We start from the raw sequence: 21,861 nt of genomic DNA, 5'->3' as shown, positions 1-21,861 counted from the left end.
TAGCCTAGTCAAAGTGACAGTCATTAAGAAAATAAAGAGGAGCCAGGGGCTGGAGAGATGGCTCAGAGGTTAAGAGAACTGACTGTTCTTCCAGAGGTCCTGAGTTCAATTCCCAGCAACCACATGGTGGCTCACAACCATCTACAATGCAATCTGGTGCCCTCCTCTGGTATGTAGGCAGAACACTGTATATGTAATAAATAAATAAACCTTTAAAATAAATAAATAAATAAATAAATAAATAAATAAATAAATAAATAAATAAAAAAGAGGAGCCAGGTGGGTATGGCACATAATTTTAATCCCAGCACTCTGGAAGGAGAGGCAAGTGGATCTCTGTGAGTTCCAGGACAAAAAAAGCCCTGTCTCTAAGAAACAAACAAACAAAAACAAAAACAAAAACAAAAACAAGGAGGAGGAGGAAGTCATATCATTTACAGGAAAATGTTATGTGGCTTTATATTAAGTGAATTAAGCTAGTCTTGGAAAGATAAATAGAGTACTTGTCTGTCATTTGTGGTTTCTAGATTTTATATAGATACATAAAATCTTACAGGCAGGAGATCAATCAGCTCTACCCATCACCCTCCGGATCCTGTGAGGCGGGTTCCCCAGCACCTTAGGAGCAGAAAGGAGCCCACTCATTAGGTTAGGGACCACATCCTGCTCACCGAGTCAGCCTCAGCACAGCCTTGAGGGCCCCCGTGGAGCTCAGTCCCAGTCCTTAGAAGCCACATCTCATCTCCCAGTACTTGCCTGGAGCTCTTTTTCCCAGGGCCTTAGGAGCTGAGCTGACCTTGCTTTCCAGGCCCAAAGTCACATCTCATTCCCTCCAGCACCCTAACCCCCAGCCTCTCAGGACCCATGTGGAACTTGTTTCTCAGTGCCATAGGACCCAAGTGAAGTTCACTCCCCAGGTTTAAAGCCACACCTCCCTCTGCCAGGCCCTCGGGACCCACATGGACCCTCTTTCCCAGGGCCTGAGTGGAGCTCGATCCCAGGTACAGGTCACATCTCCAGCCCTCTACCATTCTATCATCAAATACCCTTGACCTATGCAGACCCTCTTCCCAGCTGAGAGACCACACACTCACCCCAATTTGGCACCTCAATTCTCAGTATCTCAGAACTCATGTGAAGTCATCACAAAATGTCTCAGAACCCAAGCGGAGCTTGCTCCCCCGGTTAGAGTCCATAGCTCCCTTCCTCTGGCTCTAAACCCCAGCACCTCAGGACCCATGTGGTACTCAGTCGCCATATCAAAGACTACATCTATACCTCCCTTTGCATGCTAACTTTTGTATCTCATGACCCATACAGGATACCTGCTGACTCCCAACGTCAGAGATAATTATAACATAGCATTTTACTGCCCTAACTTTGGCCCTCCTAATAAAGCATGGAATGTCATGTCTGTCTCTTCAAGTCAGAGCCACCATAATCCGGTATCCTGGAACACCCATGTGTGCCTCAGGTCAGAGACCACATCCCTGCCAGCCCTGGAAGCACGCCTCTTCTCTGCCAACTTGCATGGAGTAGCTGCTTATGAGGTCAGAGGCCATATTGTCCTCTACTGCCACACCCAGGAATCAGTACTGAGCAGTAACTCCAAGACTGATTTTTTTTTTTTTTTGGTTTTTTCGAGACAGGGTTTCTCTGTATTGTCCTGGCACTCGCTCTGTAGACTAGGCTGGCCTGGAACTCACAGAGATCCCGCCTGAGTGCTGGGATTAAAGGCGTGCGCCACCAACACCTAGGCAAGACTGAACTTTAAGCACCACTAAACTGTCCTAACCCAGTGAGCTGTTAAACATGGAACACAAATGCCTATGGAACACAGGTGGGTCAGAAACTCATTCCAAAAGTCATGACCATCATAAAAATACAGTCAACATTAAAAACCAACAATAGCCCTCAGGACAGACTCCTGGTTCCCAAATGAAAAGATATAGATTTGGCTGGGCGTTGGTGGCGCACGCCTTTAATCCCAGCACTTGGGAGGCAGAGACAGGCGGATCTTTGTGAGTTCGAGACCAGCCTGGTCTACAAGAGCTAGTTCCAGGACAGTCTCCAAAGCCACAGAGAAACCCTGTCTCGAAAAAACCAAAAAAAAAAAAAAAAAATCAACACAATGTGTCTCTTTCAAAGCTCACATAATCAATGATGGGTATAATAATGGGATCCAATGAGAATAACTTAGATGAAGTTCCAGGTAAGACTTTATTTGATTTTTTTGTTTGTTTTTTGTTTTTTTGAGACAGGATTTCTCTATATTGCTTTGGAGGCTGTCCCAGAACTTGCTCTGGAAACCAGGGTGGCCTTGAACTAATATAGATCCACCTGCCTCTATCTCCTGAGTGCTGGAATTAAAGGTGTGTGCCACCAATGCCCCATTGGTTGAAAGGATTCAAAGAACATATAAGCATGAAATTAAAGAAGACAGCAATAAGCACCTGAATGAATTCTAAGAAATACAAACCAACAAATGAATGAAATAGGAAGACATTTAAGAATATGAAGACATTTGGGTGTGGTGGTGCATGCCTTTTAATTCCAGCACTTGGGAGGCAGAGACAGGCAGTATTCTGTGAATTCCAGGCCAGCCTGGCCTACACATTAAGTTCTAGACCAACCAGAGCTGCATAGAGAGACCCTGTCTCAAAACAAGCAAACAAACAAAAAGTAGCATGAGAAACTTGTTATTGTTGTGCCAAGTTGCAAAGTCCCCAGAGGCCATCAGGAAGACAGACCCACTAAACTGCAAAAGCAAGGTTTAATTATTGTTCATCCAATCATAACAAGGACCCCGTCTAGCAAGCTGATGCAGCAGCCTCCAGAGGGAGTCAAGTTCCCTGTCTACTGCTAGGTTTTAAAGACAAAAATCACAGGATTACATCAGTAGGTTTGGGTTGGTTTCTGATTGGTTGACATTTGGGAACAATTAGGAGAATTTTTCAAAGTCATATTTTGGCATGAAATAACCTGTGTACCAATTATTTTCATTGGTCAGTGCTGAGAGGGAACATTCTGTGGTTTCTATGGCTTTGTCTTGTTACTTGCAGGTGGCCTGTTGTACATAGGTACTAATAGTTTTCAGAACTGTATCCTGGAGACTACAGGGGAGGTTTTGGTGCCCCCTGGAGTTTCTTTTGTGAACAAACAGTTCCCAGGAACCAAACATCTAGGAGTTGGGGGGAGGGGTGCATCTGGAGTTTCTTTATGTTCAGTTTTGGCCCTTGGCTCCCGGAGGCCAGAGGATCTGGAGTTTCCTTGTGTCAGAGGCCTACGTGTCTTTTCTGTAGCCTGTCATGGCTGCTAAAGCAGGGGCTGAGTGAGGATCTGGTCCCTTTATTTCTAAATTAGAAGTGAAGCCTTTGAGTTTAGTTTACCCCTTTCAGTTATATGGCATGAGGTGGGACCTTAGGTCCCATGGCTGGCGAAAGACAAATATGCCATTAGGCAGGATTTATGTGTAAAGTTTATTGGGAGAAGGAAGGAGAGAGAGGGAGAGAGAAAAAGAGAGAAAGAGACAGAGAAATGGCAGAAAGATAGGGAAGTGGGTGTAGCTTGTCTCTTAAAGGGACTTTTGCACCTGAATACAGAGACAGGGTACTGCCTGACATTTGTGCCAGGTCCCCAAGGGGGCATGGCTAGGTTTGTCTGCCTGGATGATAACAAAAATAGAGATAGCCGGGCATGGTGGTGCATGCCTTTAATCCCAGCACTCGGGAGGCAGAGGCAAGCGGATCTCTGTGAGTTCGAGGCTGGGCTGGACCGACAGCCTCCAAAACAATACAAAGAAACCCTGTCTCGTAAAAAACAAACAAACAAAAAATAGAGATAGAAACACTGAAGAAAATGTAAAATAAAATGAAGCTTGAGGAGCTGGAGGCTCAGTGGTTAAGAGCACTGGCTGCTCTTCCAAAGGTCCTGAGTTCAATTCCCACCAACCACATGGTAGCTCACAACCATCCATAATGAGATCTGGTGCCCTCTTCTGGTACACAGGCATATATGCAGCCAGAACACTGTATACACAATAAATAAAAATCTTTAAAATATGAAAAAAGATTGAAATGAAAATTTCTGTTAGTCAAAAACCAAATGGAAATTTTAACTAACAGAATGGACCTTATGGAAGACAAAAGATTGGGGATCAAAGACAACGCAGGGAAAGTGGGTCACTCTGCTGCAGGATATTTTACCACTCTACAAACCCTGAGACTGCATTAACTAAATAAGATCAACCTTGGGTCAGGAGGTTGAGCCAGAATAAGCTGACAGAAAGTAATCATAGAGATCTAGAGGGAGTCCAGAAGACAGACTGACAGACACACCGGAAGTGGTAGGGAGGGGCTTTGAGTGTGGCTGTCTTTTTTTGTGTGGGGCTGCAGAAGGATGCTCTTATTGGTTTGGTGATTAAGGAGGAAGGTCATCTGGTTGCTTCGCAGCCTCTCTGAGCTAGGTAGATTCTCACCCCAGCACCTGACGTCTGAGTCTTTATTGGGAAATGGAATAGAGTTTTAGTTAAAAACTACATTTGGCGGCATCAGCAAGAGGTGGTTCCTTCAGGATGCAAAAGTCCCACTGAAGCGGGAGTTGGTGGCCCACGCCTTTAATCCCAGTACTTGGGAGGCAGAGACAGGCTGATCTCTGTGAGTTTGAGGCCAGCCTGGTCTACAGAGCAAGTTCCAGGACAGGCTCCAAAGCAAAACAGAGAAACCCTGTCTCAAAACAAAAACAAAAAACAAAAACAAAAGCAAAAGTCCCATTGAGCGGTGGGACAGTGATTTCAGAGCCACAGTCAGCAGCTGAAGTTCCAGTGATAAAACAACATCATGTAGTCAAAGAAAGAAAAAGAAAAATGTAAAGCTCTATAGCAGAGGGTCTATTTACCAGCTGCTGGCTATTGAGTCAGAGAAAGCCAACCTCCTTTGGAGACATGGTGACTGGTGGTTTGCCCATACCCAGGTGGACAGCCGCACACCCTAGCACATACTGCAGACTAATTGGACTCAGGAGGTTATTCAAGCAAAAAAAAAAAAAAGGGGGGGGGACATGAAGTTGAGAGGGGAATAGGGTTGGAGGCACTGGGAGAGTTGGAGGGAGATAATAGTAATGAACATGATCAAATTACATTACATAAATGTGTACAATATTCAAAAAAGTAAAAATATTACTTAAAACAACAGTGAATTCAGACGTCAATGAAAAAGGCAAGCCCATGAGAATTGCTGGTTTTTCAGTAGGAACTCTATTAGAGTCATATAGTTCAAGTTCTGAAAGACCACAGATGCCAACCCAAGTTACAGACATAGAAAAAATATCAATGACAACCAAAGGGGAAAGAAAATCTTTCCATGGTTAAAAAAAAAAAAGAGGCTACAAGAATTTATGTCAATAAGTCAGCCCTACAGAGTATTCTGGAAGGAATACTTCAGATTCAGAATAACGATGAGCATGTCCAAGAGGCTACAGGTGGAAAAATTGGTGCCTGGACACTTGTTCACCAAGAGGACTAACAAGGCACACAGCACTGTAATCAGCGAGGTGACGGAATTAATACACAGATTTCAACAATAGCCCCCAAGACAGTACTCCTGGTTCCCAAATGAAAAGATACAGACTTGTGGATTAGGTTGGCTAGTAAACAGAATTTATCTTCTTTCTATCTACAAGAAATTTATCTCATCATCAAAAATAGACACTATTCTAGGGAAAAGCAACTTTTTAAAAAAATTATACAATCTTCTGTATGCCAGCAGAGGACACCAGAGCTCATTCAAGGTGGTTGTGAGCCACCATGTGGTTGCTGGGAATTGGACTCAGGTCCTCTGGAAGAACAGTCAGTGCTCTTACCTGCTGAGCCATCTCTCCAGCTCCTGAGAAAAGCAATTTAAGCTAATAGAGCCAAGAAATAAGTAGGTGTTGCCATTTTAGTATCTGTGAAGTATGCTTCAAACCAAAAGTAATAAAGAGATTTTTTCTAAAGGCCATTTTTATTGATAAGGGGACTACAAGAAGGCATTACACTGGAGGTAGAGATGGCTCAGTGGTTAAGAGCCCTGCCTGTTCTTCCTGGAGACCAGGATTCAATTCCCAGCACCCACAGGCAGCTCACAACTATGTGTAGGTCTGGTTTCAGAGGATCCAATGTCCTTTTCTGGCCTCTGGTGGTGCTAGGCACACTCATCATGTACAGACATACATGCAGACAAAACACACACAGACATACAAATAAGTCTTAAATACAAAAAAAGCAAAGATTCTTTAAAATATTAAACAAGACTGACAATCCCTTAGTCAATTTCAGAAAAAATAGATAAAAATTAAGAAAATTAGGGATGAAAATAGAGACAATATAACAGACACCAATAAAATCAGAAGATAATAAAGGTATCCTTTAAAAACTTATACTATTTTGTTCTGTTGATCTAGATGTAATTAAACAATGCTGGTTTAATTACTACAGCCCTGCAATACAGCTTGAAATCTCTCCAGCATTGTCCTTTTTTCTCAGGATAGTTTGGGCTATCTAGGCTTTGATTTGTTTTTGTTTCAATATGAATCTTAGATTTTTTTTCCTATTTCTTTGAAGAATGGCTCCCAAGTGCTGGGATTAAAGTTGTGTGCCACCACTATCCGACAATACTTTATTCTTCTATCATTTTTCCACGCAATTTTTGCCCATCAACATAAGCCTCTGTGTAGTGCAGAGGCTAATTCTAAATCTAATTTTGTTGCTGCATGTGTCTTGTAATAACCTGAGTGTATAGGAAGAGACTTTTGCTTTGTGTGTAAGTACAGGGCAGATGCTTCAAGAATATCTCAGACCCTAATAAAGGGACTTCTTTGTGTGTTACAACCTCCAGGGCCCGAGGAAGACCTTCAAGTTGATGAGGGTATCTCTCTAAAAGTGGGAGGGGTAGTATGCTCAGGACTTTCCAGGGGAATCTTAGAAGCAGTACTCCTGGGAGAAGGCATAAATGATTCATAAGAAATTTCCAGTTAGTTCAATAACCAAAAGTTGCACAAAAGCCACCCAAGCATGTAACATGCAGAGATAAAAAACAAAAGTGAGCCGGGCGTTGGTGGAGCACGCCTTTAATCCCAGCACTCGGGAGGCAGAGGCAGGCGGATCTCTGTGAGTTCGAGACCAGCCTGGACTACCAAGCGAGCTCCAGGACAGCCTCCAAAAAAAAAACAACAAAACAAAACAAAAACAAAAACAAAAAACAAAAGTGAAAAAAACAGCCACGGCAGCGATTTCACAGCTCAAGAAAACAAACTCAAAACAGCTTTAGAAAGCCGGTCAAAGAGCCCAGAGTCCCTAGGCTCCTCCCTCCCAAGAGGAAGCAAGAGAGACTGTTGAGAATCCGTCAGACAAGACAAACTGCAAAGAAGCCTGTGAGAGCAGACCAGCTGCCTCTCGGGTTCAGATGAATCTCTCGGAAAGGACACTCTCCGGACTGTCGAGCTGCTGGCAGGCCATGCAGTGTGCTCCAGGTCACCAGCATTGGGAGCTGTCACTCACGCCAGAGGCGGCCTTGGGAATTCGTCTTCGGGTCATTTCTGCTCCTGTAAATAAGCTCTCACCCATATTCTTGGTTCACCATGATAAATTTTGGTGGTATCTGTACTTTGCTCTGCTATTGGTTCCCTATTTGGGTGAGTAGCTACTTCCCAGGAAAAGTTTGTCACGCAGGAGCAATACATAGATCAAGGGAGAGGGGATAAATAACATTAAGGATGTTTGAAAAAGCCACAGGGAAGCATATTATTTTATGCTTACCTAAAAATATATATGTATATTTCTGGGCAGTGGTGGCACATACCTTTAATCCCAGTAGTCAAGAGGCAGAGGCAGGTGGATCTCTGGGTTTGAGGCCATAACTCCTACACCCTGGCTACACAGAGAAACCCTGTCTCAGAAAACGTGTGTGTGTGTACACAAATGTATAGTTTAAATGAAGTTATACCATAGTGTAACTTTTATAGTAATGAGGCTCCCCCTAAGAACCATAAACACAGGAGTTAGAGGACTCAATGTGGAACTGATCTGGAAACTTCCACACTAACAATTAGTTCTCATAGCATCTGAAGGTGCTTTGTAAGCTACTAGGGGAGAAAGTCAATAGTCAGTAGTCAATAGCAACCCAACTATAATGCCTATGAACAATGACCAGAATTGCAAGATATCCCAAAAGGTGACATACTGGCATTTATAACCTGGGGGTAAACAATAGATGTCTAATTGAATGGAATTCATTCCAGGTGCTGTAAACCTAGCCCATTACCCATGGCTAATGAGGCCTTGGACCCTAGAAGAAAACACATCACTGCCTCTTTCCTAAAAAAGTATAATTCTAACCATTCTTTTTTTTTTTTTTTTTTTTTTTTTTTGGTTTTACAAGACAGGTTTCTCTGTATTGTTTTGGAGGCTGTCGGTCCAGCCTGGCCTCGAACTCACAGAGATCCGCCTGCCTCTGCCTCCCGAGTACTGAATTTTAACCATTCTTAATATAGCTCTAGCCCTCCATCAAAAGAAGCTTATTTCTGGAACAGAGAGAATTATTACAAAAATCCACAGCTGGTAAAAATGCCGAGTACAACTGGTCTTGTGGTGCCCAACCCCAACTGGTACATCTACAGCACAACTCCTACACCCAAGGCTCAGAGAGTCAGCCAGTGATCCAGCATGCAGCAAGTGGATGTTTTCTATATATGACAGGGAAGCTGCATTCATGAAACCTCAACAGTGTGGTCTCTTCAACAACAAATCCATTGGCATGCAAATGTAGATGGAAAATCTTACAAGGCTCCATCAAGATGAAGATCTATAGGCTGTGTTGAGGGAGAATCAATCTTCTCCAGGGCTAAGTCACTTGATAGGTTACATGTATGTGTGTGTTTATAATATATATTTATGTATGTGTGTCAAAGAGGTTATAAATTTGAGATGAAGTCAAGGAGACATAGGAGCAATTAGAGAAAGAAGAGGGGAGGTTTAAATGATATCAATCTAACACTCACATATGAAATCTCAAAAAAAAAATGAAAAAATAGTTAATTAAATTATCAATGAGTATAGGAGTATAGTATTGTTCATTGTAAAAGGGCACATTTTATTTATTGCTGGCAGTAATTACTAATGCCTATTAGAAGTGCAAATTTCCTTGGGTTTGGTCTCAAGTACTGAAGAAATAGAAAAAAATACAAAAGTGAAAATTCTATAATCTTTGATGGGCAACTAAACGTCTAGTAACTCATATAACAAATGCAATTGTATAACACACATACATACATATATATGCTTATGCAGCTGCAATACATTTACATAAGTGAGGAATGAACTAAAAAGGCTTTTACTTAAGCAAAGTTAGTGGGATGGGTGGAGGGGATATACACTTTCTGACTAGTATGGTAGCTTAAATCATAAAAAGAATAAATATGACCTTTAACTAATACAGTAGAGAATATGAATTTTTTCAAAACATGATAATATTTTATAATTAACCATATCCAGGCTATTTATTTCTAGTTTGAGAACAGCAAAGTCAAATGTATTAAATTGCTTACCTAAAGAAGAAGGATAGCTGGCCGGGCATTGGTGGTGCACGCCTTTAATCCCAGCACTCGGGAGGCAGAGGCAGGCGGATCTCTGTGAGTTCGAGACCAGCCTGGTCTACAGAGCTAGTTCCAGGACAGCCTCCAAAGCCACAGAGAAACCCTGTCTGGAAAAACCAAAAAAAAAAAAAAAGAAGGATAGCTGGTTGAAGTTGAGCAATGACAATTACCCAAGTCTATGATGCCTCATCCATTGGTCTTTGGAACACAACATAAATTTTGTTGTTGTTGTGAGAATGAAGGATACCTTGTTTGACTTTTCTGCTTGGAGCAGATAAACACAAGGTCTTTCTTTCCATTACACTGTAGAACATGAATTAGAGAAAACATACTTCCAGACGCATGTCTCATTCTATAACCGGCCAGTTCTTACAACAGTGCTGCGAATGGCTTATCTGGAAGACACATTCATATATACAATAGCACAGCTAAAAGAATCAACTTCTGGGCTACATGCAGGGCTCAGCTCAGAGAAAAACTCCAGAGCTAAGAACTTAGGGCTTTTTATCCGAGGGATTTCAAAGGAAAGGAGGGTCAAACATCTGCTTTTGTTGATGGTAGCACTCTATTCTCTCATGATTGATTCAGCCATTCTGATAGTTTCTGCCAATTTCTGCTAGCTCTCCTTGTTCTACACAGTTTATAAAGACCCACAAAGCCTTATGGGCATTATACCCGAGGGTAAATGATAAGTAGCAGAGTCATCCCAACAACTCACAGTGCAATAAATCCAGACTGTAAAAGAGAACTTTCTCCTGCTGCTGCAAAAGGAGAAGGCTGTTCTGTTATCTTATCTTTGGAGCTAGCCTTGTAAAACTAAACTACTAAGGAGACTAAGAGAAATGAGGAAATTGTGTGTTTTATCCTATACTTCTAAGTATATAAAGGTTTTAAACATTTGTGAGATTAGTGGTCATAAAAGCCAGGCTTTCTCTGACTAGAGACTGTTTACAGAGCAATGTATTAAGTCAGAGAGGGTGCAGCAGTACAGGCTTCAGGGACAAGGGGTGTAGGGTGTGAGGGGCATGGCAGATAAGCCTACTTAGCATTCTCCAAAGCAGTGACATTAAAAGCATTTTAAATCTTAAAATATATTTTTCTGTCCTGCATATAATCCTTGACCATAAAAGAAGGAGACTTGTAACTCCTTTTCAAGGCTATGAAGTTAGTTTATATTTTGTAGATTTCTTGTTGGAGATAACCAAAGCTCATGGCAGGCAAAATGATAGCACAAAGAACCCAAGGAATTCTGATCACTGTAATCATTTGTTGCTGAAAGTCCTTCCGGGGAGAGAGGTAACCAGTGTCTACCCCTTTCGTAGGGTCCCAATGATTCCACCACAGTTCATACCAATTTTTTATTTGGCTTCCTTATAGAGCATAGGTGAGGGGTGACTCACAGGGGGGTACCCCCCCTGCCCAACACACCTGGAAAGCCTTTAACTCATCTTCCTCAGTCTAACTACCCTAATCCCTCCCAGAGGCCATGTGTGATGTCAGCAATCACATACACTAGTGACTCTGAGATCAGCTGATGCTCAGGAGAGGTTCTGTGACCCTTCCCACCACTCCGTGAGTGAGTATAAACAGCCAATCAGCCCAGCTGGGATAATGCAAGAGGGCACAATTGAACTCCCTAAGATGGCAGTTGCTTGGCTTCTATGATGGTCACTCACAGCATCACTATAACACACTTTTTTCTTGTTTCTCTAGGAAACTGCAGGTTTCTTCAGGAATATAAATAGTGACAAGTGATGCAAAAGGGTATGGATAAGGAACAAGGGATAGAATTGTCACTTGGGAGACTTGATGTCGTCCAGCTCAAGTATTTCCGTCCCTACTTTTTTTTTTTTTTTTTTTTGGTTTTTCGAGACAGGGCTTCTCTGTATTGTTTTGGAGGCTGTCCTGGAACTCTCTCTGTAGACCAGGCTGGCCTCGAACTCACAAAGATCCGCCTGTCTCTGCCTCCCGAGCACTGGGATTAAAGGCGTGCGCCACCAACGCCGGTCCCGTCCCTACTTTTCACTGAGAAAATGCGATGTTTTAAATGTACATTGATCCTTTGTGGATTTCACATCTTGCCTTCTGGTCCACTCATCTCCCTATCTCCTCATCTTCACCCTCTGCCCTTGCAACCTCCCTCCCAAATCCAAACCAATTTAAGAGAAAACTCAAAATCCAAACCAAAGAGAGAAACTTAAATCAACCCATTTCTATTTATCTATGTGCTTCCCCGAGGCTCATTTATTTCCTGCTTCCTCCATCTCTGTCTGGCTGCCTCTGAGCTGGCTGGCTGGCTGGAAGGGAGCATAAAGGGGATCGGATAGGGGGTCGGTGGAGGGCAGGGGAGGAGGGAAGGGAAAGGAACTGGGATTGACATGTAAGATTGTTTCTAATTTAAATAAAAAAAAGAAAGGAGAAAAGAAAAAAATCTTGCTGGGCAGTGGTGGTATACGCCTTTAATCCTAGCATAGCTGGAGGGCAGAGGCAGGTGGATGTCTGTGAGTTTGAGGTCTGCCTGGTCTACAGAGGGAGTACGACAGCCAGGGCTGTTACACAGAGAAATCCTGTCTTCAAACAAACAAACAAACAAACAAACAAAAATTCTTGTAAGCTTCAGGAAGTCAATTTGGATCCACCTCTCACAGGTCTAATGGACTCCAGATAAGTACTCCTGTTAATCAAACCCATGTTTCCCTGCTTACTGCCTATGAAGAGTGGGTTCCCCTTTTCTTGGTCTTGGGACTCCTTCCCCAACTATCAAGACCATGGGCCTGGGAGTTTCATATGTACACTGTTAGGTATGGCGAGAGAGGGATCTTGGCAGAAAGCCACACGGTGGGTGAGGGACAAACACACCACGCAGACCTAGCCTGTGTGGGAAGTTTTACTGGGGGAAGAGAAAGGAGTGAGGGAAAGGAAGGGATGTTGTACCCAGACTCTGAAGCCCCAAACCACCAAGAGACTACCAGTTTGCACGTAAAAGCAAAGAGTCTTTTTTTATTAATGAGTCGGACCAACACAGTGGGTGGAGAGGATTTGCTATATAGGACAGTCTAGTCTCAAATTTATATTAACCCTCCTGCCTCACCTTCCAAATGAACCACCATGATCAGAGTCAAATCTATTCTTAAAAGATTTAAAAATAAACTTTAATACTAGATAGTAGTTTTTAATTTTCATCATCTGAAAATTTCTCCATTAAGTACGAGATCATCATGTAATGCTGACTTGAGTGCATATATCTAACAGAGAAGCAGTATTACAGTGAGTAATTAAACCACAATATGAAGTTAGATGCTTTAATATAAAAATATTAACTCAAAACTCAGGAGTGAAAGATTTTTTTCCCAGGCTGGGTGCAGTATCTGCTGGGTGTTGGAGAGAATTTCCTGCTATGCATCTTATAGTCTGTCCCTGATCAAAGTGTGGGGCATACAATTGCAGATCAACAGATTATGATTAGAAGTCTTAGAAAATTTTGAGTAACAACATTAAAGAACACTCCTGTTATTTTCTCCAATATTAGAGAATCCCATGTGTTATTGACAATGTTAGAAATTAAACTCATTGATAATTAGACAAACAAATTAATCAAGATAATTGATAAATCACTAATTAAAATAAATAATGTCTTCTTTAAATAACTTACTATTGGAAAATGGAATGATCTGTAGGCAAAGGTCTTGGGATTGGGCCAGGATCCTGTTTCAGGACCATGGTATGCAACCTGGAAAGCACTAGGATACTCGGAGTGTTGTTTGCCTTCTGTGTTTGGCTCTCAGACAAAAGACTTGCCAAAAGTTTGGATCCTTCTCCAAAAGCATCCCGTATTTAAAGATTAGTCAATGATAAAGTAAAACAGTCTAACTCCTTGCTTCAATTCAGATGACTGTGGAAGGAAATCCCAGCAGAAGCCAAGGAGGAGCTTATCTGATTCCCTCTTCTGGTGTGCATGAAGACAGGTCACTCATATGCATAAAATAAATATGTTAAAAAAACCCCACACCACTGGCTTGTTCATAGGCCAGTATGATTTCGAGCATTTTCTCAGCTGAAGTCCCTCAGTGACTCTAGCTTTCTCAAGCTGACACAAAACTCGCCAGCACAGCCCAATTGTTCTCTCCTCTCTTCACTTCTCTCACTCTACAAATGGCAAATCTCAGTAACCCTCCTGCACACAGAGCTCCAACCGGCAGTTCAGGGAGTCCAAAATACATAAGTCAAAGTATTCATGTCTGAAAATGTCGGAATAAACTCATTATTTTGTACAATTCGTGTATACTAATTAAAATGTTTAAAGAAGCCAGGTGTTGGTGGCACATGCCTTTAATCCCAGCACTCAGGAGGCAGAGGCAGGAGGATCTCTGTGAGTTTGAGGCCAGTCGGGTCTACAGAGTGAGTTCCAGGACAGCCGCCAAAGCTACAGAGAAACCCTGTCTCGAAAAACAACAACAAAATGTTTAAAGAAAACGAATCAGCTTCTACAATGGGACCTGGGGACTGGTTACCTGCCACATAGTTGACAATGAGAAATCTCACCCTGGTGAAGCCAGTCCTCAAAGATCCTGACATGTTATGAATTTGGATGACCCTGGTCATAGGGAGTCAGTAGTTCCTCTGCTGACTTTCCTTCGCTATAGCTTGGAGGAGACTGCCAGGGCACACACTAAAGAACGTGTGTGACATGTGTGCACGTGTGTGTGTGCATGTGTGAGAGAGAGAGACAGACAGACAGACAGAGACACAGAGACAGAGATTCCTCCCACTATAGCTTGGGAGAGACTGCCATCCCCAGGGCACACACGAAACAACGCTGTATATGTGTGTGTGTGCACGTGAGCGAGCGAGCGAGAGAGAGAGAGAAAGAGAGAGAGAGAGAGAGAGAGAGACAGACAGACAGACAGACAGAGACACAAAGACAGAGATTCCTCCCACTATAACTTGGGAGAGACTGCCACCCCTAGGGCACACACGAAACAACGCTGTGTGTGTGTGTGTGTGTGTGCGCCCGCGCGCATGCTGAGGCTCTTATTAACTTCGGAAATTGGTACAACGACATTTCGTCTCCATACCGCTCCGAGTTTGAGCCAATTCCCAATCTCTTTCAACAGGTCCGAGACTTGTGGAACTAGCGTCACGGGCGTTCGGCATGATCATTTTAAGTGGCGGTAAGCAGTACCATCATGACATCCACGCTGAGAAACCGGAAATGCAATTACAGAGAACACTGGGGGCCACACTCCAGAACTGCCCACAGCACTGACCTCACTCAAATCCTGCTCCGGCCCCGCCCGAGCATGCGCAGAGAGACGCTGCGGGGCCCGCGGTCTCCGGGCGGCCGAGGCCCAGCATGCCCTGCGTGTGCTGCAAGATGGCGGCGCCCACGCTGAGCCGCCTGTACCGGGCGCCCCTGTCGGGGGTCTGGCTGCGCGGGCTGCGTGTGGTGCGCACGGGCGCGCGGGGAATGCTGGCGGCGCCGAGGGCCCGGGGCCTGTTCAAGGAGTTCTTCCCCGAGAGCGGCACGAAGACCGAGCTCCCGGAACTCCTGGACCGCCGCAGGGCGGGCTCGTCGCCCCAGACCGTGTACTGCGGCTTCGACCCCACGAGCGATTCGCTGCACGTGGGCCACCTGCTGACCTTGTTGGGTCTGTTCCACTTCCAGCGAGCCGGCCACAACGTGATCGCGCTCGTGGGCGGCTCCACAGCCCTCCTGGGTGACCCCAGCGGCCGGACCAAGGGGCGCGAGGCGCTGAGCGCCGACTGCGTGCGGGCCAACGCGCGCGCCCTGCGGCGGGGGCTCGAGAGCCTGGCGGCCAACCACGCGCGCCTCTTCGCGGACGGGCGGCCCTGGGGCACTTTCACCGTGCTCGACAACGCCGCCTGGCTCGAGGAGCAGCACCTAGTGGACTTCCTGGCCTCCGTGGGCGGCCACTTCCGCATGGGCACTCTGCTGAGCCGGCTGAGCGTGCAGAGTCGCCTCAAGAGCCCCGAGGGCATGAGCCTGGCGGAGTTCTTTTACCAGGTGCTCCAGGCCTACGACTTCTACTACCTCTTCCAGCGCTATGGATGCCGGGTCCAGCTGGGCGGATCGGATCAGCTGGGCAACATCATGTCTGGCTACGAGTTCATCCACAAGTAAGCTTGGATTGTTAGACGCCCAGAAATCCCAGGGACGGAGACTTCCCCATTTGTAGATGCTGCGCTTGCGAGTCAGAAGGCCTGGATTATGGGCGGGTTGTAGAACTGTTGGAGGCAGACCACTTAAAGATTTAAGTTGTGTCTGAGTCGCCGCCCTCAGTTTCTGACTTGGGAAATGGCTTTTGTTATGTATACCTGAAAATAATTGGACTTCTGTTTAGTAGTTAATTTAGCCCTTCGCTCCCCAGAAGATTTTCACAGCATTTTCTGGAGGAACATTGAGTGTGGGGCTGGCTAGTGCAAAATCATAAACAAAAACCTCTTTCAAAAGCACCTCTAAATGTGCCTTCCTGGGGCCCCTGCATCCAGTTTTGTCCCTTTTCCACCTGCTCTCTCTAAGTCACTTTCTGATGGCTTGCTCAGAAGTATTCAAGCCTTTGCGCTTCAGCATGACGAATGTAAATAAATGTAAAGTGAGTGCTTTTGTAGGTCCTAAGGACGAGAGTCCAGGTTGAGAAGTAACCAGACTCAACCTGCTCTCTCTAAGTCACTTTCTGATGGCTTGCTCAGAAGTATTCAAGCCTTTGCGCTTCAGCATGACGAATGTAAATAAATGTAAAGTGAGTGCTTTTGTAGGTCCTAAGGACGAGAGTCCAGGTTGAGAAGTAACCAGACTCAAATCTGAATTGTGCTTGGTGAAACCAATTGTGCTTACAGAATACCATGGATGTGTGTGTAGGTTGACTGGGGAAGATGTATTCGGAATCACTGTACCTCTAATCACAAGTACAACTGGAGCAAAGCTGGGAAAGTCTGCTGGCAACGCCGTTTGGCTAAACAGAGAGAAAACATCACCGTTTGAACTTTATCAGTTTTTTGTCAGACAGCAGGATGATTCTGTAGAAAGGTAAGCTTTTAATAGATGGCTGCGAAAAATTAATAGGTAGTTAGGATTCAGTTCTAGCTACTGATCTTTATTCTTTGTAGATTTTTTTTAATGTTGATTCTGCTTAAGGTTTAAACCATTGTTTCACAGGATATTGCCATTTAACTGTAATAATTTTGTTTACTTTTACAATACTAGCGTTGAATGGCTACCAGGCAGGAGCTTAGCCATTGAGCTGTATACATGCCAGGCCTGGAAAAAAAATTGAGATGTTGTGAGTTGCCCAGGTCAACCTCTGACTTGAGTCTTCCACCTCAGCCTGGTGGTAGCGTGGCGTACAGACACTTACCATGCCTGGCAGTGCTGAGGGTTGACCCCACACCCTTCCTTCTGTGTGCTAGGTGAGCATGAAACTGTACCTCAGTCCGTCTCGGTACTGTTTGCTAGTTCAAATTCTACAATGCCTGGCTAGAAACAAAATTGTTTCTATGTCTAGCAAGCACATAGGATTGTATTACTTGCATATTTTAGGTTATTCATTCCTTTTATCTTAAAGTCAAACATCTTTTGTGTTATCTCACAGATAGGACTCTCAAGTTTGTTTTGTGTATCGTAAAACACCTTTAGGCTTTCCTCAGCTGGAGCCGCGGATTGTGCCTGTGATTCCAGCTGTGAGACACACTACGCCGGGAGTCTCAGGGTTCCAGGTTGTCTTAGGCAACATTGTGAGACCCTCCTTTCATCACTAGATCTAAACAGGGTACCACATACAGTTCATTTAAAAAGATATTCTTTAAAACACTAGCTCCCTTATTTTTACTTAAGCTTTACTTTCTAAACCTGATGGTAAATTACTACATCTTTTGAGCCAGGTAACTAAGCCACAGAAACCTGTAGGTAGCTGTTGCGAAGATGCCTGGTCATGAGTTGAAACTGTGTACTGTAATCTTAAGAAACTCACTAATTTTGTTTCACTCTGGTTAGTCTCCTCATGTTTTCTGTGGTATAATCAAAGATCCAGCTTTTCCTGAGTGCAAATGTCAAAGGGAGAAGGAAACTTCTCTCAGTCAGATGTGTTGGTCTGTGTCTCCTGTTGTACCCACCAATGACAGTATGAACTACTCCAGAGTGGTGGAATAGACTTCGAGATCTTTGAAACAGTTGTACATAAGCTATGATCTCACATAATCTCTACTCGTGTGTACCAAGAAAAATATGAAGGTATTCATGGAATGAATATGTTCAAAAGTAGACACACAGTGTCCACAGCACATTAAATCATGGAGTAGTAATAGTTTGGAAAGCTGTGCTTGTGACATAAATCTGAACATGCTGGGGTAGTTAGAACAATGTATTCTGCATGATTTTATTCATAGTCTTGTATTTCTTAGTAAGATGATGTCATAGGTGTTCGCTTTATAGTGATTCATTAAGCTTTGTGACATGTCTTTTTCTAAATAGCATTTTTACAAAAGTTAACATACAGAATACTGCTTATATCAAATTTTAAGTTATGCAATGCTTTTTAAGGAAACACATAAAACATGTTAAAGTATGCTTAGGAAGGAGGCACACAAATTATCTCTTGGCAGTAAAAAGGGAAGGAGATGGGGCTGTACAAGTGGAAAACAAGTATTGGAAAATATGGTCCATAAGGGTTGTGTTTGTCTTAAGTGTATAATTTAAGTGCATTCTACAGTTTTTCATGCATAAATTTGAAAATGAATTTAAAGCTGCACATGTGGATAGCTGCACATGTAATGCATCTTCTTTTGACTTGTAGGTACCTGAAGCTCTTCACTTTTCTCCCCCTTCCGGAGATTGATCACATTATGCAGCTGCATGTCAAAGAGCCCGAAAAGCGGGGTGCTCAGAAACGACTGGCTGCAGAAGTGACAAAGCTTGTTCATGGACAGGAAGGTCTGGACGCTGCTAAAAGGTTGGCTTTAGCATAGTGTTCCTAGTACACAACACAACTCCACAGAAGGCTCATCTTGGAAGAAAGGAAGGAAAGATTGTGTCTCCTAGAAATGATAGGGGAGCATCACTCACAGTACAACAGTAAGGCTGCCGAAACAAGTGTAATACTGATAGGTGTGTAACACAGAAGGGGGAATCTCACGTGGCCCAGCCCCTCAATAAAGAACTACAGGTATCTAGGGAATGCTGAGAGAGGTTAATGAAACTTAGTTTCTCATGACTAACCTGGACTGTATTTAACATAAGTGTCTTTGTGGATAAATATTTAGTGGATATACAAAATCGATGATGCTGCTGAATGAAAAACTATACTGTGGAACACAGTGGGCACTCCATAACAGGCCAGGGGTAGGGGAAAGCAGTCCCTGATGTGGCTTCGTGTTTTTCAGGTGTACACAAGCACTTTACCATAGCAGCATAGAGGCACTGGAGGTCATGTCTGACCAAGAGTTAAAAGAATTGTTTAAAGAAGCTTCATTTTCTGAATTAGTTCTCGACCCTGGAACAAGTGTCATAGATACATGCCGGAAAGCAAATGCCATTCCAGATGGTCCCCGAGGGTAAGATTTAGCTTTGATTCTTAATTCCCTATGAAATGTTGCACTTACCAGCATGTTTCCAGAGTGTTTTCTGGGCCTTGCTTTCTTTCATGTAACTCATTTCCTGCAGAAGTGAGGCTCATAGAGTGATCCTTCATGCAGTACTTCCCTGGGATCAGTCAGCTCAGGGATTTGGTCACAGAGGACCTCCCTCTCTCTTATTCAGCCTCACTTGAGGACAGGATCTGTTTCACAATTAATTACTGAAGTGGACACAGAAACAGAACTTCATAAAGCTTATAAACTAGAATATTCTCCTTGGGAATTACTGTTTCCTCAGGGAATAATCCTTTTGCTCTACAAAAAGCAATTTGGCATGTGGAATATCCATTATAATTGAACAGCAGCATGTACGAGAAAAAGCAATAATCAGGAGCCCTTGGTGCCTTCTCTATGGGACTTTTGCATGTAAGTCCCTGTCATTTGCCCATGGTTATTACATGAATGACATTGGTTAGTTGCTTTCTTTCAGTTGTTTTGGAATGTCTGACTCTCCAGTGAGCTCTAAATTTCTGGGTGCTGAATAAGTACCATGTGTTTTTGTTCATGACCTGCCACTCTACCTTATTTATTTATTCCTTAATATATTTTACTTAAAATGCACTAAACTTAAAACTGGAGTTCAGTTCGCCATTGAAACATGTGTGGGTTCATGCATTTTCTTGTGAACTTGGGTCTGTGTATCTGTTGCTTGGTCAGCCAGCAGTGGTTCTGCATTTTCATACATTAAGTAGGGTTGGCCTGCACATTCAGCATGTAAACAGTCTTCCTATAAGAATTTATCTTTATATAGAAACATTTTTGTTGTTGGCTTGATTTTATAAAGCTGTGCTCGAGTTAGCTTTAGTAACACTTTATCCATAGACTTCCAAGGCTCCATTTTATTTCTTCTCCTTGATGGTCAAAATTACTATCATCCAGTCTTTTTTTTATTTTGCTTTTTTCGAGACAGGGTTTCTCTGTATTGTTTTGAAGCCTGTCCTGGAACTTGCTCGGTAGACCAGGCTTGGTCTCAAACTCACAGAGATCCCCTGCCTCTGCCTCCTGCGTGCTGGGATTAAAGGCGTGTGCCACCACCGCCCGGCTCATCCAGTCTTAATAATCATACCTGTCAGCTGGGCATTGGTGGCACACGCCTTTAATCCCAGCACGCAGGAGGCAGAGGCAGGCGGATCTCTGTGAGTTCGAGGCCAGCCTGTTCTACAGAGTGATTTCCAAGATAGCCTACAAAATACAGATAAATCCTGTCTTAGAAAAACCAATATATTTATAAATAATCTTACCTGTCAAATCAATTCCCAGCCCTCACCTACCCAGTGTGCCCCAAGAAAAATACCTAATCCCTCATAGCACAACAGTGTTGGACACTGGTGTTAGCATTGTCTCTGTTTCTTTGATGCTACTTATATTTAGCACATAGTAAGTACCTTATTGGATATGATGGTGTGTAAAACTTAACCTCTGCTATCATGCTATTGACTTCTCCATTTATGAAATCAGCTGATTAATATTGTTTAAAATAAAAACAAAATTCTTATTAGTCTTAATATGTTCCAGTTTCCTAAAGATTCAAGTATGGGTATTTGTTACCTGCATCTTATGGGTAGCATACTTTAAAACAATTGTTTTTGTTTTCAGGAGTTTTTTGTCTGGCAGTTTTTTTCCCTACACAAACATAGAGAGATTCTGAAATTGAATCTCCACTAAAAACCATTATGAGGTGAATGTGTCAAAAAGCTGGGCTACCTGAGCCTGTGGTGCAGGCCTGTAAGCTCAGATGCTTGGGAGGTTAAGGCATACTTAGTGTATGAGTTGCAGTGTGAGTTCAGATCAGCCGGGTGACGAACTGACAACTTCCCTCAAAGAGTAGAAGTCAGGTCTCGTCAGGTGATTAGATACTTCTAGTTATTAAACTTTTCTATTTTCAGGTATCGGATGATAACAGAAGGCGGAGTCAGTATAAATCACAGACAGGTAACAAATCCTGAGAGTGTTTTAGTAATTGGACAACATATTCTCAAGAATGGACTCTCCTTGCTTAAAATAGGAAAAAGGAATTTCTACATTATAAAATGGCTGCAGTTGTGAAAGATTTTGTCCAGATTTGTCCATCATTCATCTTCAAAACATGGAGGGTCTTCAAAAACCAAGAGTGGAATATCCTCAAGGCTTTACAATGTAAATACTTTTGTGTATTTTTCAATAAAGTTATTTAACTGTGGTTTATTCTTATGAGAAATCTGTCCATCTTGCTTCTTGGACTGATGAAGTACAGTGGAAATGAAGTGTGGAATTACACACTGTAAGGTGAAGAGCATTTACTGATTTCAGTGGTGTTACACAGCTCCGTAAACTCGCCAAGCTTCTAATGTCTGTTGGAAATGTAAGAAATAGTTTCTTCTCAAAAAAAAACCTCACAAATCAGTGCCAGATTTCATCTGCAGTTCAGTTTTCCATGTTCTTGCCTGTGTTTCAATCAGTATATTTACTCATAATTGCCTATTTTTGTCAGTGGGTTCCCAAGGCAGACCCAAGGAACCAAAGAATGAAAGTATCTCACCAAGTATGCAGTCACGAGGAAGTCTTGAGGTCAAACTAGTTGAGGTTTGTATATACTAGGCAAATTAA

At 43.2% G+C, this 21,861-nt stretch overlaps 1 protein-coding gene across 2 annotated transcripts; it reads left to right on the top strand.

The window, feature by feature from the left end:
• The first annotated feature begins 14,968 nt into the window (after positions 1–14,968).
• On the top strand, positions 14,969–21,454 carry Yars2 (tyrosyl-tRNA synthetase 2). 2 transcript variants are annotated; one of them, XM_005077498.4, is made up of 5 exons: positions 14,972–15,765; positions 16,508–16,675; positions 18,438–18,593; positions 19,024–19,194; positions 21,162–21,454. In XM_005077498.4, the coding sequence occupies exons 1-5, from the start codon at positions 14,981–14,983 to the stop codon at positions 21,319–21,321; spliced, it is 1,440 nt and encodes a 479-aa protein (XP_005077555.2). In that variant the 5' UTR covers positions 14,972–14,980; the 3' UTR covers positions 21,322–21,454. The 2 variants fall into 2 exon arrangements, with proteins under 2 accessions (XP_021087123.1, XP_005077555.2); XM_021231464.2 differs by lacking the exon at positions 19,024–19,194 and having other exon boundaries at positions 14,969–15,765.
• Positions 21,455–21,861: the final 407 nt, after the last annotated feature.

The sequence above is a fragment of the Mesocricetus auratus genome, unplaced genomic scaffold (assembly GCF_017639785.1).
Source record: "Mesocricetus auratus isolate SY011 unplaced genomic scaffold, BCM_Maur_2.0 Super-Scaffold_100008, whole genome shotgun sequence".
NCBI lineage: Eukaryota > Metazoa > Chordata > Mammalia > Rodentia > Cricetidae > Mesocricetus > Mesocricetus auratus.
This window is presented reverse-complemented; position numbering and strand designations above follow the sequence as displayed.

Excerpts from the sequence above, each read along its gene's own strand:
- Yars2 (XM_005077498.4), top strand. The coding sequence starts at position 14,981 with ATGCCCTGCGTGTGCTGCAAGATGGCGGCGCCCACGCTGAGCCGCCTG. Across the intron at positions 15,766-16,507 it reads GGCTACGAGTTCATCCACAA|GTTGACTGGGGAAGATGTAT; the intron begins GTAAGCTTGGAT and ends ATGTGTGTGTAG. Across the intron at positions 16,676-18,437 it reads CAGGATGATTCTGTAGAAAG|GTACCTGAAGCTCTTCACTT; the intron begins GTAAGCTTTTAA and ends TTTGACTTGTAG.